Here is a 12,107-nt window from a genome sequence, read left to right on the forward strand (position 1 = left end):
ACCTTGTTGTATCAATGCCACGTAGAATTAAGGCAGTTCTGAAGGCGAAAGGGGGTTAAACACAGTATTAGTATGGTGTTCCTAATAATCCTTTAGGTGATTGTATATTGTCATGTTACTGACTGTACTGTAAATGATTAATCAGTGCATGTTGTTCAAAAGAACAAAACATTTATCTTCATAATCGTTCATCAAAATTCTGCACCTATGAAAACTTTATCTATAGGGAAATAAGGATTGTAAAAGTAGGAATTTATACAGTAAAATACCACCCTACTTTTTTATTCTTGTTGAACATCCTGTTTAAATTACAGATTTGTCACATTATGAAGGTAAAATTGCTTGCAAACAGTGTTGACTTAAATGAATTGATACAATTAAACTGATATGCATGTTAAACATTTAACTCTGAGATCAAAACTCATAAGCAAATAAGTTATTGGACGAGTCAACCAATTACCTATACAGCCCATATTCATCATCTACAGGCACAATTACAATCACAAATATATGCAAATGTATGCAAAATGAACACTTAAATGCTACAGCAAAGGGTTACCGGGTACAAGAGCGCAAAATAACAGATGAATGCGATGAAAAGACGAGCCGACGCTGTAATTATTCAGTCTGACAGCAGCTGTGTTGGCTTCACCACTCTCTGGCCAATACAAGCAGATCGTGTGTTTCTTTCTAATCTCTGCTGTTTTAAGAAAGGGCTCCACAGCTTTCTCTACATCTTGATGGAGTTCTTGCCAGGTGCCGCTTTTCCTGTCAGGGCTGATAAATAGACCAGCATGAGCCGGGAAGCCCACTGGGGAGAGACAAGGCGAGTGCTGACTCAAAACTTGAGCATCATCGCAGCCTAACACTGTTTAAGATGCAGTCACCACATACACTGCAGCAAACAAGTAACTGTATAGAAACGCATATATATGTGACCCTGCCCGCTTGTGAGATTGATATAAAAGCATGCTATATAATGTAAAGAACATTCTGTGAAAATATAAATTTGATATCTTTAATACTGAATAATTAAGATCATTTCAACGATAAAAGTAAAATAAAATCAAAAACTGAAATGTCTCAAATCTTATGAGACCTGGATTTTACAGGCAGGGTCACATATGTGACGTAATGGGTTAACCAGGCACATTGTCATGCATTTTAAATGCAGTAAATGAATACAAATGAAATGTTGTAATTGCATCAAAACTTTCAACTAAATATTAGTGCAATGCAATGATTCAAGCATTTTTTAAAATCTTTTGAACATAAAGATGTATGCTGTCAAAGCCAGCAGCATTTAGACAGCACAAAGGAAAGCGGATATAAATTAAGAGTAAATCTTTCATTCTTACAAAGGGCACCGATCAGCACAGTGGCATAGAAAATGACCATCAATCTGTAGATGTCAATGAAACGTGTGCTGAATCTCAATGGTCAGGAAAAATGGTCAAACGATGGTCCCTTGCTGTCACTGGGGTGTACCCTTGCAAAAAGTACACATTTGCACCTAAAGAGGTCATATTTGTACCTCAAAGGGACATATTGGTACCAAATGTAAACATATCTATGTCATATTAGGACCATTGGTACAGGCCTAGTGACAGCTTGGGACAATTTTATGACCAATTTTTCACCAAAGTGTAAAAATATGTTTCTGCATACTCATTGCATGTAGTTCTGAACTGGTTTTACTGGTTGATTTAATTTTAGAAATGAAATGGTGAACCAACAGAAATGCACTAATTGTATGTTTTGCATGAGCTTAGATAATAAAATGATTGTTATTTACATTGGGTGCAATTATGCAAAAATCTGTAAACGTCTTTGCATTTGAGCAATAATATCACCTTGGTTATATACAAATATGCTTTGCATTGTCTACACAGTCTTTGGACAGTCCTTTTGAATCATGAACTCTCTGTAAAATAATTTTAAAGGATTAGTCCATTTTCTTAAAAAAATCCAGATAATTTACTCACCACCATGTCATACAAAATGCCGATGTCTCTCTTTGTTCAGTCAAGAAGAAATTATGTTTTTAGAGGAAAATATTCCAGGATTTTTCTCATTTTAATCGACTTTAATGGACCCCAACACTTAACAGTTTTAATGCAATTTAAAATTGCAGTTTCAAAGGACTCTAAACGAGGCGTAGGGGTCTTATAAATTATTGTCATTTTTGGCAAGAAAAAAAATATGCACTTTTAAACCACAATTTCTCGTCTTCCTCCAGACCTGTGACGCGCCAGCGCGACCTCACGTAATACGTCATCACGTCAAGAGGTCACAGATGACGTATGCGAAACTACGCCCCAGTGTTTACAAGTGTGGAGAATGAGGACCGTTCCGACGTTGTTGTATGGAATGATACTAATTAATGTCTTTGTGTCAGTTTATTGTTTAAAATGGTCCGCAAATGTGCGTTTCATATATGTAACACGTGACCTTTACACTGCATTACACAATTACGTGAGGTCGCGCTGGCTCATCACACAGAAGAGAAGTTGTGGTTTAAAAGTGCATCTTTTTTATTTTTCTTGCCAAAAATGACAATCATTTCACTAGATAAGACACTTATGCCTCATTTGGGATCATTTAGAGTCTTTTGAAACTGCAACTTTAAACTGTATTAAAACTGTTAAGTGTTGGGGTCCATTAAAATCCATTAAAATTAGAAAAATCCTGGAATGTTTTCCTCAAAAAACATTATTTCTTCTCGACTTAACAAAGAAAGACATTAACATTTTGGATGACATGGAGGTGAGTAAATTATCTAGATTTTTTTTAAGAAAATGGACTAATCCTTTAAAACTATAAGATCCATCTTGTAGTGTTCTTCAAACTTCAGCTCGGTCCACAGTCTTGGAGTCATTAGCTACAACTGATGTCTACTGGAGTCTATACCTCTCAGTCAAACATTTTTGTTTGATAAACCAAAGATCCCAAACCTGACGATTCTCAAAAGTGCCGAGTCAAATAAGCTGTAGGTGTGTGTCGCAATACAATGAAGAACCTCACAATACACAAACCTCAGTGGTGGGATGGTGGCTCTTTATACAAAACTTCCCACCACAAGGGGGCGATATAGTAATGGCATGAGATGAGCCTACACCGAGCTCTCATCTGGCTGGATGTCATCCAGCTGCGTATGCTTCCTTTTTTCAAGGATCCTGTTGAGTTCCTCTGTGAACGAGTGGCACAGTGGCGACGTCATCCCCGAGTCAGTCTGATTCAGGAGCATGTAGCTGTTCCCATTCATTTTTCTCAGCATGCTGGGCAGCGTGGACGAAAGTCCGTTGGCGTACTCTGAAGAGGGCAGGGGTGGGGGCATCGGGAGAGGCGGGGCGGGTGGAGGATCCTTGCTCGGAGATGTCTGGACGTCTACCGGCACGATCTGCAAAAACTCCCTGTCCCGTGACACGGCTCTGCTCCGTCCCTCCGTCCTGCCATTGCAGTGACTCGAAAGTGTTTTGAGCTCAAAGTGCGAGCTCCTCTTTCTTTCTAAAGAAAGCCCTTGCTGGGAATACTTTCTGGCATTTGAAATCCGTGTGCTGAAGCTGACATACAGCAGGACCACCGTCAAAACCAGACAAAGCCCACCGAGAACAGCGACTAGAGAAATATACATAGCTTCCATGTGACTGTAAGTCTGAAATTCTGGCCTAGAAGGTAAAGGGGCAGGCGGGGGGGAAAGGAGCTGCTCGACGGGAGCGCTGGAATGGCTTGGAGTCGGTACAGTTGCAGTGGTAAAGAAACTTTCAGGAAGAGCTGTTGGGCTTTGTGACAGGTGTGATGCGGGGGGCGACACGGGTTGCACTTTGACCACATAACTGCGAACGGGAACCCAAATGCCGTTTTCTACCGCGTAGCAGCGGTAGTGCCCACTTTGCTGTCCTTGGGCCCCAATAATGAGGAGGCCGTCTGTGCCGGTGCGGTAGCCGAAGTCCAAGGCGTATCCTTGCAGCTGCTGACCGTTCAGTGTCCATCGAGGAGAGGCCAGGTTTGAACGAATCTCACACTGCAAGAGCACATCATCTCCAGCCATCACCACACGTGTCCGGTGCGTGACAAAACCTGGTGATATATGAGACACATCAGTACTTTAATAAAAATAACCTAACTAGAAACACTTTACATGAATACACACCATCACTTGTAATATTTGTACAGCCTCTACTTCCCATCTGTACATCCTGGATAAGGACAGACCTAAAAACAGACAAAAGCACAGTTAAACTTACTAAAGCCTTAAAGGGATAGTTCACCCAAAAATGAAAATAATGTCATTAATGACTCACCCTCATGTCATTTTAAACACATAAGACCTTCGTTCATCTTCAGAAGACAGTTTAAGATGTTTTATATTTAGTGCGAGAGGTTTCTGACCCTCCACTAGATCTACGTGCGGTGTGCTGTCCATGACCAGAAAGGTAGTGAAAACATCATCAAAGTAGTCCATGCGACATCAGTGGGCCAGCCAGAACGTGCCGAAGCATCGAAAACACACCTTGGTCCAAAAATTATTACTTTATTCAGCAATGTCTTCCCCTTCGCGTCCGTTGTGAAGCGCATGCACGAGACCAAAGCCACGTAACTGCAGTGACGCGGATGACGTGTTATCCTCAGACATGTTTGCGAAGTTTTTTTTATTCAAACTTACAGCGTGCGTCTCCCTCATACTGTAAACGAAGCCTGGATGCACAAAAACAAAACAGCTGGGGCGCACCAGATAACACGTCAGCCACGTCGTACATCATCAGCGTCACTGCAGTCACGTGACTTTAGTCTTGCGCATGTGCTTTACAACAGAAGACGCAACTGAATAAATCGTAATTTTTGTTATTTTTGGACCAAAATGTATTTTTGATGCTTCAATGGAGGGTCAACAAGCTCTCGCACTAAATCTAAAACATCTTTATCTGTGTTCTGAAGATGAACGGAGGTCTCACGAGATTGGAACGACATGAGGGTGAGTCATTATTGACATTATTTTTGGGTGAACTATCTCTTTAAACTGAAAATATAGAAGAGAAACTATAGTAAATGAATAACTTTTACCTGTTAGGATAGGATGATACCTCTGCACACACTCTTCCATCCCATCCACAGAGCGGGTCTCTTGCGAACACACAGTCAAAACAAGAAGTGTACCGTTCACAGGATGATAGCGGTACCTGCACCAGTCCAGAGGGGGCGCTCACGTAGATACTTTCCTAATAAACACAAGTAGACGTCATCAGAATTATTGTATCCATTTGCATTTGTCCGTTTATGCTTTACTGCTTTTATAGGCGGCTGTTGTGCAAGGTGCATTGTGGGTCACCTGTCTTTGTGATATAACCAGGTTGTTGATTGGTTGTTTCTCCTCGAACAGCTGAAGCTCATCAATAATGTGCACATGGTCTCTGATCTTTACAGCCCTGTGTAACCAGCCCTCATCTGGAGACAAACACAAGCACATTATCTACATTAAATAATGCAAATAATCCTTAGGACATCTACATACTTTTATAATGTATAAAAATAATATTTAAGTGAGGCTTAATAAAGCAAAGCACCTGTTCCAATGAAGAGCATGTCATAGATGCGTCCATCCAAACCCATAACCCGATGTACAGTAATTTTGGTATAATCTACACTTTTCTGGAACAGAAGAGGCCGTCCTCCAACCGGCTGTATTTGTCTGGACATTAAAGGGTGTTTTCGAGCAAAATTCAGCACGGTGTCGGGAAGATCCCGAGAGGAATTTATGAGCAGTCCTCGATGCTGGTCAGTTATACACTGAAGACAAAGAAGGGAGCTGTTATGTAACTATATTTATAACAGTTAAATATTATGCATGTGTTATATGGCATCTATATGTCCCCAGGTTGGCTAAATAAACACACATTTACATACACAACACAACATTTACTAGAGCCGTGATTTTTAACAGTGGGTAGGAAAAGAGGTTCCTGGCGATACTTTGAAAATAGCAGTAGATTAAGATGACTAATGGTTTTACTAATATCTTTTGTAAGAAAAAATGTGTCATGTTTGATAAATGTGCTGGATTATGTGATGATTTTGATTTAAAGTCGAGGACTCTCACCGAACCAGGTCTCGGATCTGGAATGTTCCCAGTGTATTCCTTCCATTTGGAGTCCTGCAGCTCCATGTAAGGTCCATCAAAAGCTGCTTGGACATCTCTGAGGGAATACTGACACACTGCGGACATTTTAACATTTCTCCTGACAGTGAGAGTGAGAGAAAGCCAATGCATAAGGGTCTTATCTAGTGAAACGATCATTTAAAAAAAAAGTACTTTTAACCAATACTTCTCATCTTGCACTAGCCGTGTGATGCGCCAATGTGACCTTACATATTACGTGATCACGTTGAAAGGTCACGCATGACGTATGCAAAACTACCGCTCTAGTGTTTACAAGTGTGGAGAAAGGGGACCGTTCTGATGTTGTTGTATGTGGAATGATACTAATTAAAGAAACACTCAAGAGTTTTTGCTCTTTGCTCCCCCTACAGGTTAGAAGCGGAATTGTCCATTACCACAGTCGTAAATAATTTAGCCTACTGCAGCAAAGCTGGCTCTGATTGGATTGTAGGTCTGCCGTAAAGCAAGTTTTTGTAGTTTTCGCTCGAACTACAGGACCGCGACCCGATGGTGGGAAACTTCTTTAGTGCCGTTTTGGCTGATAGAGGGCTGCAAAGCGAATGTGAAAGTGCCGTTCACCCTGTTTCAAGTGGATGAACGACTGAAACCTTACTTTTAAGGAAAAAAACTCTTTAGTGTTGCTTTAATGTCTTTGTGTCAGTTATTGTTTAAAATGTTCTGCAGGTGTAACGCGTGACCTTTTGAAGTGATTACGTAATACGTAAGGTGATGCTGGTGCATCGCACAGCTAGTGGAAGACGAGAAGTTTTTAAAGTAGTTTTTTCGCAGATATGATGATGGTTTCGCTAGATAAGACCCTTACTAGTTTAGAGACCTTTGGAGCTGCACTGAAACTGCAATTTTAAACTGCATTGAACCGTTGAGGTCCACTATTTGGAGAAAAATCCTGGAACATTTTCCTCAAAAAAGTAATTTATTTTCGACTGAAGAAAGAAAGACAAAAACATATTGGATGACATGTCTTTTTTATGAAAGTGGAGTAATCCTTGGAAATCTCATTTCAAATCACATTTACAACAATGCACTAACAAAAGATATCTATGGGCAAAAGTATTGGATATAACAAGACTGAGCAGCACTCCTATTACTATCAATAGGGGACAATGCAATATGGCCGCCCTGGTGACAGAAGTCCCGCCTTTATCAAATGATAAAGCCGTTATGTTCCTAATCAAATACCTGAGAAAATCTCTTGTTAAGACCTTTTAAATGTCTGTCTCTGAATCTGTATCCCATTAAAAATGTCAACACCCAAGTTTCTTAGCACGTAAAACACTTTATATCATTTTGAAGATGATTTTCACCTGTGGGACATGAGCCATGAGTTTTCTGAGTTGGATGTAGGGGTGTTTTACAGAAACATAACTGAAAATCCTATTTTATCTGTTTAGTAACCATGATCATTTCAGTATGGATACCATTTAGAAAACTGAACTTGTCTGATCTTAACTTAGGATTTAAGTTTCTGTTACGTGGTCCCTAGCCCCGAACTGAATCTGCAGACATTTAAAGGGCAATTTGATGCAGCATGACTCTGCATACCCCCCTCTTTCCCTCCCTCTTATTTTTCGATTCCAACAAGGTCAAATACTGGCCCAGTGCCTTGTGTTATATGTGTGTGTCTGTGCTATAGGGACATGCAGTGCCCTCCATAAGTATTGAGACAGTAAAAAGAAAATTGCTCTGTTTGCTGTAAAGACAAAAAAATTGTAAGATGAATGTGAGGCAAAAATACAGAAAAATAAAATGTGACATTCTGTACTTTTCTCTCATATTCTCCTTTTAATGTTTAGACATTTCTTGACTCCACAGCAAACAGTCCCAATATTTATGAAGGGCACTGTTAGCATGTGGAAATAAGTTCTCTTATGTTTCCCATAATACTTTTTAGCCAAACAACCTTTGAAAATGAAGATTAGATGTAGTCACATGCTAGCAGATTAATGTTACTTCTGTTCACATCCTGTTTAATGAGACGGCTCTGATAACCGGCCAAACCGAACCTTGACATGATAGGATACAAAATTTGGCATTACCTGCATACCAGAAGCTGTTAAAGGAATATTCAATTTTCTTAAAAGAAAAATCCAGATAATTTACTCACCACCATGTCATGTAAAAATAAAAAATATCCACTTTTAAACCACAACTTCTCGTATAGATCTGGTTGTGATGCGCCAGCGTGACCCCACCAATACGTCATGATGTCAAGAGGTCACAGAGGACGAACGCGAAACTCCGCCCCAGTGTTTACAAGTGATTGAAAGAGGACCGTTCCTACGTTGTTGTATGTCAACTGATACTAATTAATGTCTTTTGTGTCAGTTTATTGTTTACAATGGTCCGCAAATTTGCGTTTTATATATGTTACACGTGACCTCCCTACGTCACTACGCATTTACGTTAGGTCGCCCTGGACCGGACCTAGACGAAAAGTTGTGGTTTAAAAGAGCATATTTTTTATTTTTCTGGACAAAAATGACAATTGTTTCGCTAGATAAGACCCTTATGCCTCGTTTGGGATCGTTTATAGACCTTTGAAACTCTGTTGAAAAAAACTGTTGAGTGTTGAGTTGGGTATTAAATGTTGGGCTCTATTAAAGTCCATTAAAATGAGAAAAATCCTGCAATGTTTTCCTCAAAAAACATAATTTTGTCTTGACTGAACAAAGAAAGACATCAACATTTTGGATGACATGGTGGTGAGTAAATTATCTGGATTTTACTTTTAAGAAAATTGAATATTCCTTTAAGGTATCAAAAGTCAGCAACTATTATATTGTTACATGATAAAATAAAACATTCCAAGAAGTCACTTGAAATAAAAGCATCTGCACTTATTAATTGTAAAAAAAAAAATTCTCTCCATTCAAATCCAAAAACGCCATAAAAGACGGTGTCGTTTATGTCGGCAGCGTCGACGACGTGAACGCTGCGTAAGACGTTTAGCTGAAGCTCATAGTCAGAAATCGAACACACCAGTCTGGCCTTCAGAAAGGACGTCCATTTTCTCTGTAGAGTCCTCTGACCTCCAATGTCACCCTGAGAACAGGAAACAAGACAGATGGACAAACCTAACATAACTATGAGTCAAATCTCTTTTCTTGGACTACTACAAACACACAGATTGTAAGCAACCGTTTACTTCCTTGGCCAGTTGACGTGGACACAAAGGTCATTATCATAATTCCTCCCTCTTTTTCTATATTCTATTTCTATGTTTTCATATTTAACGAATTCACTACGGACTAAACCATGATTCAAACACGAGTTTATCATTTCTACGATCACAAATGCGGAATTTTTTTATGTATCCTTACTTTACCAATCTGTTTTGTTCTGCTCAAGCCGCGCTGGCAAAGTTGATCGATCAGCTTTGGTCATCTGCATTTTCTGGATCAGATTTGGCTCATATTGATAAGGTAGTAGAGACGATATCAACTCCTGTCAGTATTGCATTGGGAGCTAATCTTCCCAATACGGTAAGGAGCATCACATTTACGACTGAGGTCGGGGGTACTCAGGCAAATCACAACGTACTGGTTAGCTGACCAATCGGAGGACACAGCGCTTTTCAGAACGATGAGCTTTGTACAAAGAGGGGTTAGAGCAGGGGTCTTGTTTGTCAAAATTGTAAATATTACTTGAACTTTTACCCATATTTTTACCTTTTATATATTTTTTACCTTTACCATATTAAAGTGTTTGCGTTGTTTTTTTGTTACTTTTGTTATAGTATATTTAAAAAAAACATATTAAAAAGCATGTATTTTCAAAAAAGATGCACATTTCTTGTATCCAGTTGCTTTTAAATTACTAAAAACTCATATTTTCTTTTTTAATATATAAAAACAATTGCAGTTTAACATGTAAGAGCCACATTTTAATAGTTATGAACAACTATGAATATTAAACATTGCAGAAAAGAGTACAAGTGTAAAAGATCAACACATGTAGAGCTCTTATATTTTGTTCATAACTGTTTAACTTTCATTAGTTGTTACATTTAAAGTATTCACAACATATAGCCAGTCTTCTCCTGATGACTAAATTGCACTACATGTTTTCTTTTTTTAATATTTTAAAGATATATATACTAAATAGCCTTTCCATTGTACATTACATACGGATACAGTGCGGAAAATAAGTATTTGAACACCGTGCTATTTTACAAGTTCTCCCACTTCGAAATCATGGAGGGGTCTGAAATTGTCATCGTAGGTGCATGTCCACTGTGAGAGACATAATCTAAAAAAAATCCAGAAATCACAATATGATTTTTTAAACTATTTAATTGCATGATACACCTGCAGCTAGAATTCTGACCCTCAAAGACCTGTTAGTCTGCCTTTAAAATGTCCACCTCCACTCCATTTATTATCCTAAATTAGATGCACCTGTTTAAGGTCGTTAGCTACATAAAGACACCTGTCCACCCCATACAATCAGTAAGAATCCAACTACTAACATGGCCAAGACCAAAGAGCTGTCCAAAGACATTAGAGACAAAATTGTCCACAAGGCTGGGAAGGGCTACGCCAAGCAGCTTGGTGAAAATAGGTCCACTGTTGGAGCAATCATTAAAAAATGGAAGAAGCTAAACATGACTGTCAATCTCCCTCAGATGGGGCTCCAAGCAAGATCTCAGCTCGTGGGGTCTCAAAGATCCTAAGAAAGGTGAGAAATCAGCCCAGAACTACACAGGAGGAGCTGGTCAATGACCTGAAAAGACCTGGGATCACCAATTCCAAGGTTACTGTTGGTAATACACTAAGACGTCATGGTTGGAATCATGCATGGGACGGAAGGTTCCCCTGCTTAAACCAGCACATGTCCAGGCCCGTCTTAAGTTTGCCAATGACCATTTGGATGATCCAAAGGAGTCATGGGAGAAAGGCATGTGGTCAGATGAGACCAAAATAGAACTGTTTGGTCATAATTCCACTAAACGTGTTTGGAGGAAGAAGAATGATGGTTAGCATGAGGGTTAGTAAATTATGAGTGAATTTTCCTACTACTCCTTTAAAAGGTCCAATTATGATTATGTATATACGCATCACACAGGAAGTGTCCAATCAGAGGTACAAATAATGTTTTCATAATCTGAGGTATTTCTACCAGGTTCAACACTTAACCCGAGGGCTTTTTGCATAATTTACACATCCCCTGAGACTGTATCACAGCCAAATGCACCGAGTGCTGGCAGGTTAATGTCCTCTAAATTAAACATTCTGCTTAAAATGACACAGTTTTGGCCAGAGAAACCGTCCTAAATGTGCAAACAGTCTTCTGTTCGGTTCCATTAGGCTATAGTAACCTAAGGCCCTGCAGGCTAATTGTGGTGTCAATTCAAATTTATTCAACAAGACAGGCCAAGAAGACTAACATGAAAGGTGGACAGAAAAGGGCGAGATCTTTTTCTACCCTTTCTCGTTGTTATATGACCTACATATCAGATTAACATGTCATTGATGAAGCATCTTAACAGAAATACAACCATAGATTTATTCAATCTTCTTTCTTTCTACTTCTATCAGGTATTGTGCCATATACTGTATGCCTGTTTGTATCTGTGCATGTGTGTGTTTGGGTGTATGGATGTGCGGTGTGGCCTACTTTGAACTGGAGATGCTCTCTTTCTCCTAACCCAGTAAGTCAACCAGTGAGGGACCTGACCTGCTTCCCAGAGCCATGAAGACATAGAGTCAATGCAGGCGTGAAGCAGGGCCGGAGTGGGACTCATTTTCAGCCCTGGAGTTTCATGCCTTAGACCGGCCCACTTTAGTTCACGACTGACTATTAAAATAATATCTTTAAACCCTCAGTAGTATAAGTCTGCAGTATTGCACTGTTCTCCGCAGCCTTGCAATTCACTGTATTTTTCAAATATATAATTTCATATTCCGTGCAAATGCAGTAAACAAATATA

At 39.4% G+C, this 12,107-nt stretch overlaps 1 protein-coding gene across 1 annotated transcript in view; it reads right to left on the reverse strand.

Annotated features, from left to right (window-relative positions):
- Positions 1-2,796: 2,796 nt before the first annotated feature.
- sema4gb (sema domain, immunoglobulin domain (Ig), transmembrane domain (TM) and short cytoplasmic domain, (semaphorin) 4Gb) overlaps positions 2,797-12,107 on the reverse strand; it is a 28,040-nt gene continuing 18,729 nt past the window's right edge. The window contains exons 9-15 of the mRNA XM_073867081.1: positions 9,041-9,220; positions 6,098-6,232; positions 5,565-5,787; positions 5,330-5,445; positions 5,065-5,219; positions 4,154-4,215; positions 2,797-4,080 (exon numbers count right to left, since the gene is read on the reverse strand). Coding sequence (XP_073723182.1) covers positions 3,113-4,080; positions 4,154-4,215; positions 5,065-5,219; positions 5,330-5,445; positions 5,565-5,787; positions 6,098-6,232; positions 9,041-9,220 — 1,839 coding nt within the window. The 3' untranslated portion in view covers positions 2,797-3,112. The remainder of the gene's footprint in view (positions 4,081-4,153; positions 4,216-5,064; positions 5,220-5,329; positions 5,446-5,564; positions 5,788-6,097; positions 6,233-9,040; positions 9,221-12,107) is intronic.

Source organism: Misgurnus anguillicaudatus, chromosome 4, assembly GCF_027580225.2.
Source record: "Misgurnus anguillicaudatus chromosome 4, ASM2758022v2, whole genome shotgun sequence".
Taxonomy (NCBI): Eukaryota; Metazoa; Chordata; class Actinopteri; order Cypriniformes; family Cobitidae; genus Misgurnus; species Misgurnus anguillicaudatus.